Below are 21,367 nucleotides of genomic sequence, written 5' to 3'. Positions count from 1 at the left end.
TCGCAGCCAGATCTAATCCAGTCATATTTTGGGATAAAAGTAAGACATAACCATAAAGTCAGGAGAATGAGTGATAACCATCTGTGACTTCAAGAACAATTTCCTGCGGGGAACATGAGAAATATTTTGAATGTGGGAATCAGCCCTGGAAACAGGAAAAGCATCTTCTATAAGACTTTTTGTATGGCACTACACTTTTAGATTTTATGCTGTCTATTGCATCTTTCTGAAAAATGTAACAACTATAAGGAAAACGTGAAAATAATTGATTATGCTAGTGTTAAAAATATGCTGTATTCGGTTCCAGTTCATTCTTTTCCAAAACTTTAATGACAGTGTATATTTTTTTAAAGTACACATTCAGGTGTAAAAACATTAGACTCTACTTTACCTAATGTCGTCAAAGGTGATTGTTGGTCAGTTAATCAATAAAATTTGTTAAAGCAGAAAATCATAAGTACACACACACAAACACCTTAAACTTCTATTTTTTAAAGATTTTATTTTTTTAAAGTAATCTCCACATGCAACAGGGGACTCAAACCCACAACCCTGAGATCAAGACTCTCATGCTCTGCCAATCGAGCCAGCCAGGTGCCCCTTAAAATTCTAATTTTGACATAAAACATATACATCATTATTCATTTGCCAATCTTTTGCTCAAGGGTCAAAGCTTTTTTGAGTAAGGACTTCTGATTCCTTTTGTCTTTCTTCTATACGCCACACCCATGATGCATCCTCTATGATTCCCAGCATTTGCTTACTTAATGTGGAGAAAGAATGTGGAAGTTTGCAAAGCATTTTGAGTACAGAATCTTTCCGGTGTTTTCTTCCCCCATATTTTACTGCTGTCATATCTAAAGCTAATTTGACAGCACAGTTTTGGGGATTCCCCTCTTGAGTTTTTGCAAAGTGATGAACTTAGTTTTTATAGAAACAATGCTTGCTTTTAGAAAACAATTTAATGATTCTCTGGGTCCATGCAATTTAATGGTGTGATTACATTAACAGGTAGAATTATCAAAAATGCTTTCAAGAAAACAATTATTATTGAGCATGGAACTCAACTGATGGGTGCAGAAGTACACAACCTTTAGAGTAGCCTACTGGTCATGGGCTTTCATCATGACATAGGGTCCTGTCAGTGTTTTTTTTTTTTTAACATTTTTTTAAATTTATTTGACACACAGAGAGAGAGAGATCATAAGTAAGCAGAGTTGCAGGCGGAGAGAGAGGGGGAAGCAGACTCCCTGCTGAGCGGAGAGCCCGATGTGGGGCTCGATCCCAGGACCCTGGGATCATGACCTTGTCCGAAGGCAGAGGCTTATCCCACTGAGCCACCCAGGCACCCCTCCTGTCAGTGTTTTAAAGGGGGAATGTACGGGTGTCTGGCTGGCTCAGTCAGTGGAGCGTGGGACTCTAGATCTCAGGATTGTGGGTTCAAGTCCCATGTTGGGTGTAGAAATTACTTAAAAATAAAAGCTTAAAAATAAGTAAAGAGGGACTGTAAAACATTCTGAGTGCATCATTGAATGCTCGTTAAAAACGTATCGAGATATTCACAGAGTAAAAAGTTAAAATTCCCCTTTAATCTATCCTTCCTCCATTTACTGTGTATCTTTCCAGACTCTCCTATGCATTTATCTATATATGTGCATTGCTTAAGTCGTATGATGTGCTGGGCACTGTACTAAAGGCTTTGATGTGAATTATCTTGTTTAATTCTGGGGATACTACTACTATTATCTCCATTTTACAGATGAGTTAACTGAGGCTCAGAAAGAGTCAGTAATTTGCCCTAGGTCACATAGTGACTAATTTTTTCTTCCTCCTGAAAGAGCTGTCTTACTGATGCATAGGAATCAAGTTAATCGTTTGGCTCCGTCCACTTATTCAGCAAATATTTATTGAACATCCGCTCTTTACCAGGCATTGTACGTACTGCCGGGTATTCAAACACATGGCCTGTGTCTCCAGGTACCTGGAAAAGGCAGGTCAATCTGTGAGCTAAAAGATTTTCCCCAATTCATCCAGTTAGTAAGTGGGTAGAGCAGGATTACAATTCGGGTTTGAGTTAACAAATTGTTATATGACAGGTCTAGCTGCCGAAAGGCTGTGGGAGATTGTTTTGTATGGGAAACCACCTTGAATATTTGTTGTGCCCATGAGAAAAGGAGTTTGGAGCCCCCAGAAATCGTTTTGAGTAAAACACAGTTTGTAAATTGGAGATTATAGATAGAAGTTCTAAAAAGTTCTAAATTATATATATATAAAATTTATAAATATATATATAATAATTATATATATAAGTATCATATCTATAGATATAGATACAATACTTGAACAACACAAGAGTTACACTGTTGAAAATCCATGCATAACTTTTGACTCCTCCAAAACTTAACTACTAATAGTCTACTGTTGACTAGAAGCTTTACCAATAACACAATACAGATTTTGTATGTTCTGTGCCGTGTGTGTGTGTGTGTGTGTGTGCGCATATTTTTTTTTTAAGACAAACCCTGTTCTACTAAAATCAGGGGAGAAGGTTAAACAAGATTCAGGATTGTAGTTCCAGTTCCTTGAGTGGGAGGACTGGTAGTAAAGACTTTAGATCCACGAAAGAACTGGGTTAGAATGTTGACAATGTCAGCTTAAAGAAGAACTTGCAATAGAAAAGAGAATCAGAAGTCCAGAAAGGGAAAAAAGAAAAAAGTCTTGAAAAGTTGCGTGTAAAGAGTTATTATGAGAAAAATAATCGCAACGTAAAAATCACAGAATTGGATTGTAACGGTTAAACAATATTAAAGTCTGCACGCTGAGACAGAACCAAGAGCTTGCCTATTATGCAACACGTTCCACAAGGCTGGCCAATTTCCAAGTACATTATGGAGGGCTGAGGGAAATGCCTCTCCCGAGGTGGGGGTGGAGAGCCCCAGCCACGTGAGCACTGACCTCCAAATGCATTATTGCCAAAGGCTTTTAGAGCCAGTTGGCAACATGTGCAGGGACAGAAGAATCAGGAGATTATTCTTATAAACATGGTATGGGAATCTTATGGAAGAGAGCAAAAAGGAAGCCTTGACTGGCATCCTTACAAGAGGGCTATATATTCTTTGTGACAGCAGAAACCTTTAAATATACAAACACATGGAATGTGGCAGCCTTGATGGGGAGGATTAAATACTTCAATGGAAAAAAAAGAATCCAAAAATGAGGAGGAGAAAGGAAAATCTTGAGTTTTTTAAATTGTTTGCAAAGAAACTGGAGTCTGTGACGGAATTTGGTCCTCATGACTGAAATGTTTCCTTGGTGTCGGAAAAAGTATTGCTGTCGTATCTCTCTTTAGAAATTCTTCTTCTTCTTTTTTTTCTCATAATAAAAATCCCATGGCAGCTCCTTGTCTGGACGACTTTAAAAATAGGAGCGATTTCATCTGTCTGGAATGGTCTGTGTCAGCATTTGCCCTAGGCAAGGTTGCCACATAGGCAAAAACTCCCCTTCCCTCCTCCCTCCCAGACGCCCCCTCCTCCACCGCCCCCCAAGGCCTTTCACACCCTTGTGTTCCACCCCCAACTCTGTGTGGGCTGACCCCCCTCTCTAGGACCGCAGCTCCAATGTGACCTCGAACATAAAAATCCAAGTGCCCCCCCCCGGGGGGGGGGCTCTGTCCAGGTGCTGGGGATGCAGTCGGTGTCGCCCCTGGCGGCCTCTTTGCATTTCAAAATAGGACCCTGGTTAACCCACGTGCCTGTTGAGTCCGTGCAGCTTTGGACGGTGAAACCAAGCGGAGCGAGGTCCGGGGGAGAAGGAAGGATTTTTGGTCACTGGGGGAAGAGAGTGGGGTAGGCCACCTTCCTGGAAGCTATTAAATCCCAGATGTGGTCCCCCTGCTCAGCGTGGCACTGCCTGCAGGGAGAGGGTAGGGGGTCGGAGGAGGGTGGCCAGACTCTCTGACCTCTCAAGGTTGCCGTGAGTTCTACGGGTCGGTGAGTTCCAGCTACATTTCCCTTCGCCTGGCTTCCTGAGCAGCACCATGGGCACTGCGTGACTTGGCTTTAACTAGGGGTTTTCAGTGGCGTGTCTCTGCACCCATCCACCAGGGCCCAATTTTCCCATCACAGTCCTTGCAACAACCACCCTCGGGTTCAGCTCTGATGGTGGCTGGAGATCAATCTGGAATGGTCTGATGCTCCGCTTAAAGCTGTGCTCTGCTTAAAGAGATTTGCAAAGAGATCTTCAAAGCTCCTGTTCTCAGAGAAACCTGGGAAAGGGGCTCTTTTGTGCTCACAGTGTCTGCGGGCTTTAGGGGAGGAAACATGATGTGTGGCGTTATGGGAACGAATTGCTGCGAGATGTGGTGGGAAAGGCTGCAAAGTGAAGTCTGCTCAAGGAGCTCCCATGCGTCACTGGGTCAGTTTCACGTCAGAGCAACAGACATTCAAGAGTCCCTACTAGGTGCCAGGCTCTGAGTTAGACGCGCTGAGTCACAGGAGAAATGAAGCGAGGTCCCTTCTCTGAAGGGACTCAGTCCAATGGGGAAGACACACATCCTGAGTTGAGAGTATCACGTGTGAGGCAAGCGAGGGTGCTTGGGAGCACAGAGGTGGCCCTTGTCTCAACCTGTCGCCCATAGGATCAGGGCAAGTTCTCCAGGCAAGACAGCCTTTAAGCTGAGTAGGAGTAAGCCAAACCAAAGAAAGGTGGGAAGGGCAGTCTGTGGAGAAGGAATGACAGGAGCAAAAGCATGAGGCGCGAAACCACTTGACAGGTGTGGGGAACCTGGGCAAGTGGGCTTCGATTCTTAGAAAGGGGGAGGGGCAAGAGGAGAAGCTGGAGGGGCGGGCAGGGCCAAGGGAGAGAGAGAGGGCCCAGCCGCCCGATGGAGAGCCTAGACTGTAAACTGAGGGGAGCCACAGAACGATTTTTAAGCAGGTCAGATTTGCTTCTTGATTAAACTGTCAGTTTGGGGGAAATCATTCAAATTGCCCGTGGGATGAATTGATTAAAGAATTCCACTGAAAGGGTAACACTGCCAACATAGTTCAATGCAAGGCTCTCTTTTTCCAAGAGGGTTTGTGATGAGTCTGGGGCTTTTTGGAGGGGGGCAGGAGGGCTAAAACAAGCTACAGGTAGATGCATGTATTTATTCGTAAAACTTTTGAGAGGTTTGAGAGGATGCAGGATGGCTGAAGGGTGCTTAGAGGAAACGGTGTCTGCCAAGAGGTGGGTGGCTTCCACCCTTTCTTCCACGTGGCCTGACAATCTCGGGTTAGGAACACAGACTGTGCTATGATCTCTCTGTTTTCTTTAGCAAAAGTCATCCGGGAAGGCGCTGTTTAACCTGAGTTGCAGCCACCTAAATCTCGCTGAAAAGGAGTATTTCGGATTAGAATTCTGTAGCCATTCTGGAAATAATGTAAGTTGGTTTCATTACAGGGTTTTTTTGTGTGTAGCCTCTAAAATGCGGTTTGCGGCTAGGGATGTAGGGCTCAAATCGGATTGAAAATATCAAAAAGCGTTTGAACCCTTGCAAAGTGCCTGGATTTAATAATGAAGTTTCCCCTCCTCCCTCCTTGCCTATCTAAAATCACCTCAGTTTCCCCAACTTTTCTCCCCTCTACTCCTCTTTCGTCACCCGGAGAACTAGAACCTCTGCTTTATCGGTTCTGATTTCCCAGAGGCTGGACTCAGCCTCTACCAGGAAGACTCCTAACTCACCAGTGAGGGTTCAGTGAATTCTTCCCTCCCCTCTCTAAGCTCCCTGCTTTCTCTGTGTTCTTCCTCCTGTGTCCTGCCTTGGCATATCTGTTATCTGGCACCTTCCCAGAAAGGCTCATTAGATCGATTAAGCTGGCATTTGGGGGATATAGGATTCAAATGCAGAGCCAAATGCCTTCATTAGTCTTTGTAGTAACTAATGAGCCTTGGATGTGACACCTTTGTCACCCTACTTAGGCAAGGGAGCAGTGATTCAAACGTCAACAACAAAGAATTTATAGATCAACAGCGTTCACTGTCACTGGAAAAATACAAGGGGGCTAACTGAGTGTGGTGGAGATACGTCAGCTCTTTGACACGGCTGTTTCTAACTGTCTTTAGAAGGGGGCCAAAATAGTTTGGTATTTGATTATTTTGTGCTGACTTCTGTTACAAAAAAAAAAAAAAAAAAAAAAAAAGCTGTACTCAATGCGATGTTCTACCAATTTCTCTTCATTACTCTTATCACAGGTCTGGTTGGAACTGCTGAAGCCAATTACAAAGCAAGTGAAAAGTAAGTATGGGAAATCACCGAAGGTATCTAATTCCCAGTTACAACTTGAAAATGTTTCAGTGACACCATGCTATTCCTCGCCAAATATAAGCGGAGAAAAGGGCTTCGAAGCATCGTGTTAATCCTTCACAAGTCCAGTGAATTTAGCAATTTAAAAAATCACTGTAATGTTGTCCAAGATGAAGAAAAAATCATGCTGCTGGATCTTTGGGGAGATTGGAAGAATGCTGGTAATGACAGCATCCTGGGGATTGGCTCAGATCTTAGGAGCATCCTTGATGTTCCCAGGGAAGGAAGAATTTCCACTGCCCTTCAAGGTCCTTCTAGTCAGACTAAGAATCAAATTGACACAAGACAGATAAACAGGGGAAATTCAAATTTAATCTCATACATAGGGGGAGGCCACACAGACCTGGAAATTAAAAGACAGTCAGACATCCTGAGCAAAGAAAGCAATTCGCAGGGAAAAAGGAGAAGTAAATGTTTGGTAGACAAATGTTTGCTGGGCCACTCAGAAACAATGGGACAGGAGGACTTTGATCAAACAGGCCTTGGGAGGTCCCTCCCTGTCTACCACACCTAGTTCATATTATAATGTAGTTATCTAAGGTGATAGCTCTCTTCCTGGTACAGGCTCTCCTTTGCAATGTAGGTTTAGCCTGTTGGGGTTGGGCGGTGAAGAGCGTTTCCTGAACTGTCTGGGTTTTGATTGCTTTTAATTCAGAATACTCTTTTTAGAAAAGATTTTATTTATTTGAGAAAGAGAGAGAGAAAGAATGAGCAGGGGGAGAAGCAGAGGGGAAGGGACAAGAGGACTGACACCAGGCTCGATCCCAGGATCCCAAGATCATGACCTGAGCCAAAGACAGACCCTTCACTGACTGAGCGATCCCAGGTGCTCCTTAATGCAACATAATCTTAATTCCCAACTGGCCCATTTTAGGCAATCTGACCTTGCCACTTATAATGCCATTCACGCTCGGCCTGAAGATGTTTTAGTTTTATCATGTTACAGACATTGTCCATTTGTTTCAGTTCACATTCGAGTGCCCGCAGTGTACGAAACCTCCCCCCCACCCCCGCCCCTTTTTTCAGCACCTAGTGCAGCGGTTGAGATTCCCGTGGGGAGTAGGAGCACTTGTTCTAATGCAGATTCCCGGGCCTCATTCCCGGGTTGGGGGGCCAGCAACCTGCGTGTTAAATTCCACAGGTGTTTCTGACGCAGGGGGGTTTCAGTGAACACTTTTGAGAAACGCTGTCGTATGGTGTCCCCTGGCTCACCTGCCCTCTCCGTGTTGGTTCTGTCTATTCCCACCGCATTGTAATCATCTGTCACATTACTCCAACCGCTTCCTAACTGGCTGTCCTGATCCGTCACCTCCCCTACTTCCCAAGGGAACTACTGCAGATACAAAGGTGACCACATCACGCTCTGGCTCAACAGGCTTCTGTGGCTCCTTATTGCCCTTAGAATGGAGTCCAAACTTGTTCGCCTGAGCCACAAGAGCTCCTGCCGGTCTAGTTTTCCCTCTGCCACTGACCCCTTCGAATGCCTACCTCTCCTGTCTGCGGCAAAACTAACTTCAGGGGTAGGGCCCTCGGAGAAAAGAAAACATGTCCACCTAAATTGGAAATTTCAAATTAAGAAAGAAAATTTCTCGGTGTAAGTACGTCCTTGTGTTATGATTGTTTATCTCCAATTTCGATCTAACCGGAGCCCTCTGTCCTCCCTCTCGTGCTTGCTCGGTGCTCCGTGCTCTCAACCGTCCGCCGTTCACCGGGCTGCCTCTTCTGAGGGCTTAATTGTCTTTCTATTCCCGGTGCCTGTGCCCGCTTAGTACAATGCCTGACCTGTAATAGGCATTTGACAAATATTTGCTGAACAAATGGTGTTAATGGTGTATGGATGTATTTGCTTTTGATGCAAAGAGTTTCTTTTTTTTTCTTTTCAAACCCGAGCAGGAGTGAAGGCAAGTTGATGTGTTTTCTTAAAGCAGATTTTAAGCAACAAAGAAGCAGCATCCGTCCACTTCTAGTTCCCCTTATAAGATGCTTGATGCCAGATGATAATCACCTGCTTCTAAAGCTGAGCTCTTCTCTCAGCCGGGAGTGCAGAAGCCCAAGGGGCAAGTGGTGTATATCTTTTTAAATGGGACACTTCTTAGAGGACCCACTAGGGCTCCGGAGAGAGGCGCCAACTTTACAGAAAGAAACTCAGAGGGAAAGAGGGTAGAAAGAGGAGCAGGAGAACTTTCCCGATTGCTAGCCACATGAAGACACAATCCAGAGATAGCACCATATTAGAAAAGTGGAAGACTGAAATTTAAAAGAGAAGTCTGAGGGAGGAAGTGATGGGGCTGGGGTGCAGAAAGGACAGGGGGGAAGCATATCTGTGTGTGTGTGTGTGTGTGTGTGTGTGTGTGTAAAAACCTGTAACTATTGTGATGGACATTTAAATAAAACTTATGGAGATATTGTGTTTTAAGATCCTAAGGAGGTTGTTTTCAAATTTATGGTGAAATTTTTCCCAGTGGACCCCGGACATCTTCGAGAAGAGCTTACAAGGTAGAGTAAATTTCCTGTGTGTCTGCTGCATGCTGTTACTTAAGAATTGTTATTCTCCATTTATCAGAGAACGGGCTTCCAGACTTCTTTGGAAAGCTTGGCTCTCACTCTCTGGGAGATCGTGAGGAGCTGGAGAGAAGGTGGGCCTACCTGGTCCCCAAAGCGTCAATTTTGCAAAGAGTGGGGACCTCAGGGAGAAGGAAGGGTGGCATTCTAGCAGGGTAGCCGGCCTGGATGCCCACTTGGGGGTTCTGCCATTAATTGCTACAACAATAAGAGCACTCGCCTTCAGTGCATCTGTGTTCCGGTCAGGGGGCAGCTTGATGGCACAAGTGTGATACCAGCCAATTTCCGTAGATGTTGAAAACCGTGTGTGTGTGTGTGTGTGTGTGTGTGCGCGCGCACGCACGTGCGTGCACATGCGCGTGCATCCCATAGGTAGAGAGTGATGATGACGTGTACTTATAAAAAATTTAAAAAGTAAAAAAATTAAAAGTCTAAAAAATGATTTAAATAAATTATTTATCATATATAATATAAATCATTGATAATTTTATTATAATTCTTTAATAATTATAAATTATTCATTGTTTTATATCATTTTAACAACCATTTATAATTATACATTATTCATAATTTTTGATAGGTAAAATATTTTATACTCATAAAAATAAAAAAGTTAAAAAGTCACCAGTATAAAACATTTTTTAAAAGTATATTTATACTTACATACAATGCCCTTCATTATTACAACGTAACTCTGTTTCTCCAAAAATGCACTGTCAACCTAACGCTCTTCCAAACCTGAATGTGCTTGCTAGACTCTAGAATCTTCCCCTACAAGGGATGCATGTTATCATCTAGCCCAACCCTCCTGGTTTATAGAGGAGGAGAAAGTTCCAGGAGCTAGAGTGACTTGGCCCCGCCCACCACATGGATCGCCCCTTCTGCACAGGGGCCCTAGTTTTCTGAGGGGTCTCTGCAGACGTCACCTTTCACAAGTCTGTCACTGGCTCGCCCCTTGCCCCACATTTGTGAGTTGTAGGCCACTTTCCCAGATAACCCGATATCTTGGTATCTGTATCGGCTTGCACTAGCTAACCCATTTGAGTCTCAAATTATGACCAATTTTAATGGAGATAAACTTTCTCCCCTGGCCGCCAAAAAAAAAAAAAAAAAAGGAATGAGAAAATCAATGTGATGATAAATGATTCATCAGCTGTTCAGAGTGAGGATTTGGTATTTGTAGCAGGCAGCTGCCCTCTTAATAGCGAGGAACGTGTCAAATGACAAGAAGTTTCCTTTCTCGCTTGCTAGGAGCAAAATGAGATTCTCTTTCCCTTTAGCAATTGAGGCTTATTATTCTCATTCACATCTATATTTGAAAGCAGGCAATGGCAAAGGTTAGACTTCCTTTATTTTTTCCTCGGTGGTCCGTTGAAGATACTTAACCATAGCTGACTTCACAAGGATGCCTCGTTTGGGGCCAATCTGTGAGTTTCTGAGAGTGGTCTGCAAATATAAATTTTCTAATTGAGTCATTTCTAGCCCATTAGGGGAGCTCATAATTTGAAGGATTATAATGATGAGTGTGTTTAAAATTGAATAATCACCTACTAATTTTGCCTGTTTTCCTATCACCTGCAATTAATTTTGATTTACCACATTGTTTTCAAGGCTTAATTGATTTAAATTAAAAAGTGCAGATAAAAATGTTATTTAGAAAGGCTCATCTTATATTGGGAAATGCCCACAGTTTTGATACTCATGAATGCTGGATACCTACCCGTACTTGCTGGGTCCCTGACGAGCCTTCGGTGAGCGAAAGGGCAGTGTGGCTTCATTCCATTCAGAACATTGGCATTTCCTACCTGCCCCATGGCAAGTGCTGGGCCGGGCTCTGAGGATACAGAGAAAGTGGTACAGGTGAAGCCCCGCCTCACGTCCTTGATTTCCACAACACAATCTTTTGGGTAGGAGGAGGCCTCAACTCAGTGGGTGACCTGATATCTGGCCGCAATTTTGCTATCTTTGGGCAAAATCACCTTGCTTAAAATCCCTTCACCTCTGCCCTTCTATGATTGTAAAATGGGTCTGATCGATCCTGCCCCACCAACCTAAGCTGTTTGATAGAGAGGGCTTGATAAGCATTTGCTAAACAGAGCGGCCCGAGCCAGCTTTGTATTGCTGAATCTCCGTTTCTCTCGGCCTGGGTCTGTGGCTTTGCTCCGTGGCAGAAACCACGAGAGGATGATTGGCCAACTCCCCCAGGCTGGCGGGAGGATTTACCCGGGGTGAGGGAGGCCTGCCAAAATGCTGCACCAGACCTCTGCCTTAGTCACCCTCCCAAAAAGGCATCTCACTGTCCTGGGGTCGCCGTTTCTTTCTTGAAACATCTTGGATCGGGGAGAAAGGAAATAATTCTCTCTTGTTCCTGTTTCTTTCTCAAGAGTTTTTCCCCCCAACTTCTTTTCAGGTATCTTTTTACTCTTCAGATAAAGAAGGATTTGGCTCTAGGAAGGCTTCCATGCAGTGAGAACTGTACTGCGTTGATGGTATCTCACATCCTACAGTGTAAGTAGCAGACGGCGGCTTCGGGGCGAGAGCCAAGCAAGGGAGCCGAGCACCCTCCCTGTGCCCATCCTGTGGTAGGACTTACAGAGGAGAGAAAGCCTGCATAAAGTGTCTGGAATCCGCATGGACCAGTACAAAGAGGCTGGTCATTATAGCCACTCAGCTTTGGATTCCAGATCCAGTCCCTGCTATGTTCTAGCTGTTGTAGGCGTGGGTGAAGTCCCCTCACCTGTCTGTGCCTCAGTTTCCTAGTCTTTACAATAGTGACAAGAGGTTCTTCTCATAGAGTGGTTATGTAGATTAAAAGCCAATGCGGGTTTTCTTCCATCATGGTGGAACCTCCACCCTCACCAACCCCCACCCCCCACCCCCACCGGGGGCTTGCTGTCCAGGAGCTGGGCTGGACTCATCTGTCCAGGCATGGATTTTGCCAGGCAAGCTCCACCTCCTCTGCTTGCCCCGGGATACATTTCTGGTATGTGCTTTCTGTAGCACACCATCATGTTTGATGGGATTTCTGCATTGCTCTTTATCCTGAGTCTGGGGAACCAAGCACAGAGTACAGCAAGTAAAAGAGGCTAAAAGGGAAAAAGGCCCCAGGGGTCTACTAGGGTCCCCCATTTGCTGGCAGCCAAGTAGCTGGACTAGGCTGAATAATGAAGGCAGGGAGAAGGAGACCGGGGGAACCGCGGGGGCCTGCTTGGGAGGGGGTAAAGCAAGGCAAGCCAGTCTTCTCCTGCGCCCCTAACAGCGGGGTCGAGGCGGCTGGAGACAGTATTTCATCTCCTATGGCCAGTGGACTCTCTCCCTTTTCTAGAGAGGCCTTCCAAGAACAGGCTGTTCTTTACCACTTTTGCGGAATCATAACATCATTTTTTTGGCTTGTTTTACAAGTTCGGTGTTGACCTCTGTCCCTGACCATTCTGACAAGCCAGAGCTGGTCGATTTCTGATTTCACTGGGAGCACCAGGATGAAGTGCTTGGAGAGAGACATTGTCTAAATCGCTGTTTATCTCAGGGATGCCTGCCTGGGATAGGTGACCACAGCCCCAGGGTATCAGGAATGCAGTGGGCAGTGAGAACGATAGTAATCAGGAAAGGCTTCTGGAGGAGGTGGCTTTTGTGCTGGACCTTAAAGGAGCACATAGGTATTGATAGGCAGAGACATAGCTCAGGTATAGGTCAAGCATAGGGGTCTGTTTAGGGGAAGTAACAGAGAACTACACGTTGTATGGGTGGGCTTTGAATGCTCTGCTGGTGGGGTGGGGTGCGGGGTAAGGCGCATAGACAAAACAATGTTGGAAGACTTCTCCTTTTTCATTATCAGCCTGTTAATGACTGGGGCTCCCCCACAGCCTCTCATGGCTGTGGGGGAGCCCGATTTCAATTTTAATAGCTGAGCATTATGGATTTGGGCATTCCCTAGTGGCCATTTGAGGCATAGCATTGAGGACTTTTGCTTTTCTAGAGAATACTTTGTCAATACAAGTTCTTTCCATAGGGAAAAATCTGAAGTTTCAGTGAGTCCCAATCCTCCCAGGGCAAGTCACTGGAAGCTAGGGCAGTGTGCAGAACATCAGCAGGTGGCTCGTTCTTTTGCCCATTTAGTCATTCATCTGATATTTACATCCTAGGCGCTCCAGAATCTCCACATGCTGACCTCATCTGCCTAAGTCTCTCTTACACATCCCTTTTACGAACGCTCTTAGTAACTTCTTTGTCATTCATTCAACAAAAACTTATTGAGTGCCTACCACATGGCAGGTGCTGTTATAGGCACGGGGAACCGGGCAGTGAGCTGGACAAACACAAAGACTTGCTCTCATGGAGCTCACCTTTTGGCAGTGGAGGACAATCAGACAACCTAAATGAGGAAATATAGCATGTATGTTAGAAAGTTGTAAGTGCATCGGGGAAAAATCACATATGGGAGGAAGATGGGGAATCCAGGGAGTGGATACTCAATTTTTCAATAGAGTAGTCAGGGTAGGCTTCACTGTGAACATGACAGGTGAACAAAGATTTGGAGGAGGTGAGAGGGCAAGCTTTACAGAAATCTGCTGGAAGGTTGTTCCAGGCGGGGATAACATCCTGTGCAAAGGGCCCGAGGTGAGAATGTGCCAGGAGTGTTCAGAAACATTTAAGCAGACTTTGTGGCTGGCTGGAGCTGGGGGGAAAGTAATCATGGAGGGCCTTAAAAACCTACTAAAGAACTAGAACATTACGTGAGATGGGAAACCATTGATGCATGTTAAGCAGAGGAATGAGATTATTGGAATTAGGTTTTAACGGGAACTTGTTGGCTGCCGAGGTGAAAACCTTATTCTGGAATGGTGGAAGTAGGGAGACCAGAGAAGAGGCTGTAGCAGTAGAGAGAGATGATGGTACTTTGGGCCAGCGTGGTAACAGTGAATATGCTCATAACATTTGCTACCTTCTTGTACTGCTGATATTTACTCATGTGAGTTTCATAGGTCTCTTCCTAGATTGTCATAGTCTTGCATGGAGTGAAAAACTAGCAGTCTTATGTGTTCTTGTGTTTTCCAAGGGTCAACATAGGGTCAGGGTCATGTGCTTAATAAACAGTAGGGTTAGATGTGTGTGTGTGTGTGTGTGTATGTGTGTGTGTGTAATTTATTTTTTAAAGATTTTACTTATTTAATTGAGAGAGAGAGCAGGAGAGCATGAGTGGGGGGAGGGGCAGAGGAAGAAGGAGAAGCAGACTCCCCACTCAGTGGGGAGCTTGATTTCAGGACCCTGAGTTCATGACCTAGGCCAAAATCAAAAGTTGGACACTCAACTGACTGTGCCACTCGGGCACCCCCTCTAATTTATTTTTAAAAACAGCTCTATTGAAGTATAATTTACTTATCATAAAATTCACCCTTTTAAAGGCTACAACTAAACAGTTTTTAATAAATTTACAAAGCTGTGCAACCATGGCCATAGTCCAGTTTTAGAACTCTCCCATCACGCTGAGAGACCTTTCCTGCTCATCTGCAGTGACTCCTTGTTTCCACACTCAGCCCCAGTAACCACTAATTTACTTTCTGTTTCTATAGATTTGCCCTTTCTAGACATTTCACTCAGAATGATAGAATATGTGGTCTTCTGCATCTATGTGGCTTTGTTCCACTCAGTATAATATTTTTGAAATTCATGTATGTTACACCATGAATCACAGCTATTTCTTCCTTTCTTTTGCTGAGTCGTATTCCATTTTATGGACATACCACATATTGTTTATCTCTGTACTTGGCTGTGGACATTTGGATTGTTTCCAGCTTAGCTAATATGAATAATGATATAGACATTCATGTGCAAGTCTTTGTTTGGGCACGTTCTCATATCTTTTGAATAGATTCCCAGGAGGGTAATTGCCTCATCTTAAGGTAAATTTATGTTAAAAATGGTAAGAAACTACCAAACTGTTTTCCAAATTCTAACAGTAAAACCAGAAATGTATCACATTTCTAACATCCCACATCTTCACCAGTAGTTGGTATTATCTGAGTTTTGGAGTGTGTGTGTGTGTGTGGTGTTTATTTGGTTGTGGCCATTCTAGTGGATATGAAGAGCTATCTCACTGCAATTACACTTTGCATTTTCCTAGTGAGTAACGATGTGGAGCACCTTCTCATCTGTTTATGAACAGTCCCTTTTTGTTGGCAAAATGCCTTTCAGATCTTCTGCCCATTTTAAAATGGATTGTTGTCCTCTTATTGAATTTTGAGAGATTTTTATATACTCTGTTTTAAGTTTACTTATTTTTGTAAATAATCTCTATGTGGGGCCCAGACTCATGACCCTGAGATCAAGAGTTGCATGCTTTCCCAACTGAGCCAGCCAGGGGCCCCAGATTTTTATATATTCTGATTAAAAATCATTTGTGAAATATGTAATTTGAAAAATTTTTACCCCAGCTTGGTGACCTAACTTTCCGTTTCTTAATCCTGGGTTTTGGAGTGGAACAGATTTTAATTTTGCCAGAATTCCCATTTCTCAATGTGTTTTAGTGGATCGTGCTTTTAGTGTACCTAAAAACTCTTTGCCTAACCTAAGGTCACAAAGATTTTCCTGTTTTCTTCTAGAGCCTTTGCAGGTTTACCTCTTAGATCTAGTTATATAATGTTTTGAGTTATTTTATTTTATTTTCTTTGTCTGCTTGTATGGTGTATGTTGTGAAGTAGGGATCCAACTTCTTTTTTTCGTGTGGTTGTCCATTTTCCCCCATTTGTTGAAAAGACTATCATTTCTCCCATTAAATTGTCTTGGTGTCTTTATAAAAAACCAATTGACCATTAATGTAAGGGTTTATTTCTGGATTCCTAACAATATTCCATTGATCTATATGTCCTTATGCCATTATTATACTGTCTTATTTATTGTAGCTTTGGATTGAGTTTTGAAATAGGGAAGTGTATATCTTCCAACTTGTTCTTCTTTTTCAAAATCGTTCTGGTTATTTTGCATCCATGTGTTTCCATGTTAAGATTATCTATCAATTTCTATCAATTAATCTATCAATTAAGATCATCTATCAATTTCTATTAAAAAATGTGGTGGGAATTGCATTGAATTTATAGATCAATTTTGGTAGAATTACCACCTTAATTATATTGAGTCTTATAATGCATGAACCCGAAATGTCTCTCCATTTATACAATCTGTTAAAAATTTAAAAATGTTTTGTAATCATCAGTATACAAGCCTTATACATCTTTTTATTAAATTTATTCCTGAGCACTTTATTTTTTAGATGCTACTGGAAATGGAAATTTTTTAGTTTCATTTTTGGATTGTTCATTGCTAGTGTATGCACATACAAGTCCTTTTTGTATATTGATCTATTTTGCTAACTTGATGAACTCCTATATTCTAGAAGTTTTTTGTGGATTCCCCAGAATTTTCCACACACATGACCGTGTTGACTGCAAGTAAAGACAGATTTATCTCTTCCTTTTCAGTGCAAATTATTGATATTTTTTCTTGCTTATTAATTGGATTGACTAGAACCACCAGTACAATGGTGGATAGAAGTGGCAAGAACAGATGTTTTTGTCTTATTTCTGGTCATAAGAGAAAGCATTCGGTTTCTCACCATTTAGTAGGATTATGATGTTAGCTGTAGGTTTTTCATAGATAACCTTTATCAGTTTGAAGAAGTTCCCTTCTATTCTGTGTTTCTTGGATTTTAAAAAATTTTTTATTGTTATCTTTTTCTTGAAAGAGCAAGAGAAAGAAAGAGAGCAGGAGCATGGGTGAGGGGCAGAGAGAGGGAGAGGGAAAGGCAGAATCTTAAACAGGCTCCGGGTCCAGCATGGAGTTGGATACTGGGCTTGATCCCACAACGCTGAAATCTTGACCGGAGCTGAAATCAAGAATCAAATGTTTACTAGTATTTTGTTGAGGATTTTTGCCTCTGTATTCATGAGGTATATTGATCCGTCGTTTCCTTATGATGACTTTGTCTGGTTTGGGTATCAGAGTAATACAGCCCTCATAGAATGAATTAGTAAGTATTTTTTCTATTTTGGGGGAGAGTTTGTGAAGAATTGGTCTTCATATCTTCTTTGAATATTTGATAGAATGAATCAGTGAAATCATATGGGCCTGATTGTGTTTTAATGAGATTTGTACATTTATCAATTTTGGCAAAAAATAAATTAAAAAGCCACTGATTTGGCCTTTTTAAAAAGAACTTGTTTATGAGGATTTCTTTTAAAGAAATGTAATAGAAAAAAAGAGAAAAGAGGAAGTAAGTTTCCAGCCCTCAAAATCAGTGTCCCATATCCATATATTTTAGTCACAGGATTCCATGGAGAATGTATTTACTCTTACAATTCATGAAATGCCAATTGCTTTGGATATCTATATCTTGGTTAGGAATCCTAATTATGACCAAGTGTGGAAACCTTTTCGGGAGAAGTCAGTAACCAAGAAGTGATTCATACCAATCTGACAGAGAGGGAAAAGGCATAAAAATTATAAGGAAGACCCAGTAATTCAAAAATTGAAAGATTTTGAAGCCATTAACTATAGGAACAGATAATCCTGTATACCTCAATCACCTTTGTAGGCATTGTGCTGTGACAGGTGTTTATAACAATAAGCTAGAGACATCTAGAAATGAGTAGATTATGATCAGGGATAAGCTGCCAGTGATTTGGGAAAGCCAGAATGATTTCCAAAATGATTCATTTACTGGGCATTCTGGATAGCTGCGGTTTTACTCGTTTCGTCCACAGTGATGAAAGGCTGTGGCTGGCTTGCATTTGTACTTGGGATTCATAGTCTCCTTTTCTGTTAATGCACAATCGGGGTAGAGTGAGATTAGGAGCCCGTGTGAGTTTGCTAGGGTTGCTATAATAAAACACCAGGAACCAGGTGGCTTAAACAACAGAAATGTCTGGACGCATCCTCACCCGCCCTTTCCTCCAGGTACCAGGTTCCTGGTTTCTCTCTGCAGGGTCAAGTTTGCTCTTCTTCTAAGGACACCAGGTCCAACTCACTTAGGGCCCACCCTACTGACTCATTTTAACTTAATCCTTTCTTTATAGGCCCTATCTCTGAATATAGTCACGTTCTGAGCTATGGGGTTTAGGACTTCCACTTCCGTTGTGGGCAGGGGGTGGGGGCACCCAGTTCAACCCATAATAGGCACTGGTGAGAAGAAAAAGACCAGAAACAGAGTGTGGAAGAAGGAACCAAAGAAATATTCATCTGTGATCCTGGAGCCTTTAAGACACACTGTGCCTATGATTTACTATACTGACACTTCATGGCAACCCACTGCTTCTGATTTGAAAAAGACCCAGTTATGGGGCACCTGGGTGGCTCAGTTGTTAAGTGTCTGCCTTCAGCTCAGGTCATGATCCCGGGGTCCTGGGACTCAAGCCCTGCGTCGGGCTCCCAGCTCAGAGGGAAGCCTGCCTCTTCGTCTTCCATTCCCCCTGCTTATCCGTCTGTTTCTCTTTCTCTCTCTGTCAAATAAGTAAGTAAATAAGTAAGTAAGTAAGTAAATAAATAAATAAATAAATAAAATCTTTAAAAAAAGGAAAAAGACCCAGTTAATTCCCCCCCATCCTAAAACATAAATACATATAAAGCATGGAGTAGGGGGGCCTAGGGCTGCACTGGCTGCAAAGAAAAGGCTGTTGGGGTGGTTGGAGGGTCTGCTGAGTGCTCTGTTGCTAAACCCCCCAATGCTAATGTGAAAAATGTCACTTCTCCATCATGCAGCAGAACTGGGAGACTTTCATGAAGAAACAGACAAGAAACACCTGGCACAAACCCGCTACTTACCGAACCAGGACTGTTTAGAGAGCAAGATTGTGCACTTTCATCAGAAGCACGTGTGAGTCCTTCAACCAGTACCCACTTCTACCAGCAGGGAATGGGACAGCTGGGGTCAGCCTCTTAAAAGCAAGTCCTTGGGGTGCCTGGGTGGCTCAGTGGGTTAAGCCTCTGCCTTCGGCTCAGGTCATGATCTCAGGGTCCTGGGATCGAGTCCCACATCGGGCTCTCTGCTCGGCAGGGAGCCTGCTTCCCTCTCTCACTCTCTCTCTGCCTGCCTCTCTGCCTACTTGTGATCTCTGTCTGTCAAGTGGATAAATGAAGTCTTAAAAAAAAAAAAAAAAAAAAGGAAGTCCTTAAGTCAGAGAAGCTCCGGGCTCAAGAAAACACTGAACTCCTCCAGGATCCCTTAGGGAGGAGGTGGCATTCTTGCTTCATTTATTAAGCTCATAAATTCTTTCCCTTTGCAGTGGCAGGAGCCCCGCGGAATCTGACATCCTGCTACTGGATGTAGCGAGGAAGCTGGATATGTACGGCATCAGGCCTCACCCTGCCAGCGACGGCGAAGGCACGCAGATCCACCTGGCGGTTGCTCACATGGGAGTACTGGTGTTACGGGTAACAACCATTTCATTCCAAGTCCTGCGGCTTTGGGGGTTATCTTGATTCCAACTTGGGTGACCTTGCCCCTCAGTCCTACCACCAGCCAGGAAGGGAGGGGATGCTTATGAGTGTCCCGTGTCCAGATTCTTGCCTGCCTGGGCTTTGCCTCCATTTGTGGTCTCTGACGGACTGATTTGACTCTGAGGATCACTGGATCGGGCCGGCGTGGCGGAGAAAGTCAAGAGGCCCTTTGGAACTCTTAGACCCTACATATGAATATGGATTTTGGCATCCTAAAAGCTTTGGCTGTGACACTAAGTACCCCCACCTTGTCCAGATCCACCAGAAACAACCCAAAGAGACCCAATGAGAGCTCCGAAGAAAGTCCCAAACAGGTCAGGTGCAGACTCGGCTAGAAGTTTCTTGGCCTTCTCCTATTTCGGGTTGTAAATTTTGCAGCACAAGAGTCACACAGGTGGGCAAAAGACCCAATGGGTCACAGGAATAAGTGTTCCCCCAGGAAGGAATTTGGCCCATTCTACTCTAACTGCCCCCCATTAGTCCTTGCCGTTTCCTACTATGTGGGAGAAAATGGGAAGGGGAGGCCGTCATGTTAGTCGGGAGCTCTTCCAGCCTGAGCACTTCTGTGGACAGTGTGGAATAAAGTAGCCAGTCTATTTTGTCCTACCCCAAATGCAGTCTAAGAATACTTGTGTACCGAGTACTTTGTATGTGTTCGGTATTGCATTATTCTTAAAAAAAAAAAAAAAAAACAGCTTTATTGAGATATAATTTGCATAATCTACAATTCATCTGGTTTAATTGTTCCGTTCAATGGGCTTGAGTATATTTACAGAGTCTGGCGGCAACTATTCCTTCATTCATTCATCCTTCTGTCGGTGTAGTTACTGTATAGCTAGCCAGTGCTGGATACTAGAGCTGCGGAGGTAAACAGGAGGGATGCTGACAAAGTCTTTCTTTTCTTAAAAGATGTCTTGATGTATTTACTTGAGAGAGAGAGAGAGAATGTAAGCAGGGGGAGGGGCAGAAGAGAGAATCCTCAAGCAGACTCCCTGCTGAGTGCAGAACCCAACATGGGGCTCAATCCCAGCACCCTGAGATCGTGACCTGAGCCGAAATCAAGATTTCTGGCTGAGCCACGCAGGCGCCCCACGGACCTTGCAATCTAATAGGGGGAAGACAGACAATGAAGCAAGTAATTTTAAGCAAATGCCATGTATTTGTTTTCGAAGAAGTATGGGGTGCTAAGGTAACGCATGTGAAAAGGGTTTAACATTTGAGCTAAGGGGGCACCTGGCTGGCTCAGCTGGAAGAGCTTATGACTCTTGATCTTGGGGTCATGAGTTCAAGCCTCATGTTGGGTGGAGAGACTACTAAAAATAAGTAAATAAACTTAAAAAAAATTTAAGCCAAGACCCAAGGAAGTTGTCCAGATCAAAGAGATAGGGTTGGCTGGGGCTGGGGGCGGGGTGCGGATTCCAGACAAAGGGCACAAAGACAAAGGCCCCGAGAAGGGTGAAGGATGGCACAGTCAACAAACTAACATTAAGCATGACCTATGGCTCAGGTCATTAAGATTCTCACAGTTTGGAGAGACCAGAGTAATAGTGATCAATATCAGTAATCAGTCATAAGTAATCCAAAGCTAATCTATCCTACACACATGAAGCTGCACAACAAGCATACCTAACAAACTAATAAATGTGGTTATCCATAGAGAATGGACAGATGGGTACAGAGGGACAGATACAGGAATGATGGTGGTGGGAGCGAGACTTCTCGATGTGTATATTTTTTGTATACCTTTGATTTTTGGACCATTTAAACAAACAAACATCAAGCAACTGACCAACCGGCCAACCAACCAACCAACCACCCAAAAGAGCTAAATGGTTTGAGCAGACCAGAAGAGCCCAAGGCGTTCAGAGCGGTTAGAAATGGATAGTTACACAGAATATTTTAGAAGGGGGTGCTGGCACACTGGCAAGACAGCTTGACTATGGAGAAGGCAATTCTGGGTAAGGAGAATGACGA

At 43.6% G+C, this 21,367-nt stretch overlaps 1 protein-coding gene across 3 annotated transcripts in view; it reads left to right on the top strand.

The window, feature by feature from the left end:
* The window catches only part of FRMD7 (FERM domain containing 7), a 47,552-nt gene that overhangs the window by 19,491 nt on the left and 6,694 nt on the right, over positions 1-21,367 (top strand). Inside the window, exons 1-7 of one of the 3 annotated variants that reach the window (XM_032330296.1) lie at positions 4,229-4,771; positions 5,315-5,419; positions 6,232-6,274; positions 8,761-8,839; positions 11,316-11,413; positions 18,656-18,770; positions 19,180-19,327. In XM_032330296.1, coding sequence (XP_032186187.1) covers positions 8,787-8,839; positions 11,316-11,413; positions 18,656-18,770; positions 19,180-19,327 — 414 coding nt within the window. In that variant the 5' untranslated portion in view covers positions 4,229-4,771; positions 5,315-5,419; positions 6,232-6,274; positions 8,761-8,786. Of the gene's footprint in view, positions 1-4,228; positions 4,772-5,314; positions 5,420-6,231; positions 6,275-8,760; positions 8,840-11,315; positions 11,414-18,655; positions 18,771-19,179; positions 19,328-21,367 lie in introns of those variants that run through there. The other 2 variants (XM_032330294.1, XM_032330295.1) reach the window with 2 other exon arrangements.

The sequence above is a fragment of the Mustela erminea genome, chromosome X (genome assembly GCF_009829155.1).
Source record: "Mustela erminea isolate mMusErm1 chromosome X, mMusErm1.Pri, whole genome shotgun sequence".
Lineage (NCBI taxonomy): Eukaryota > Metazoa > Chordata > Mammalia > Carnivora > Mustelidae > Mustela > Mustela erminea.
This window is presented reverse-complemented; position numbering and strand designations above follow the sequence as displayed.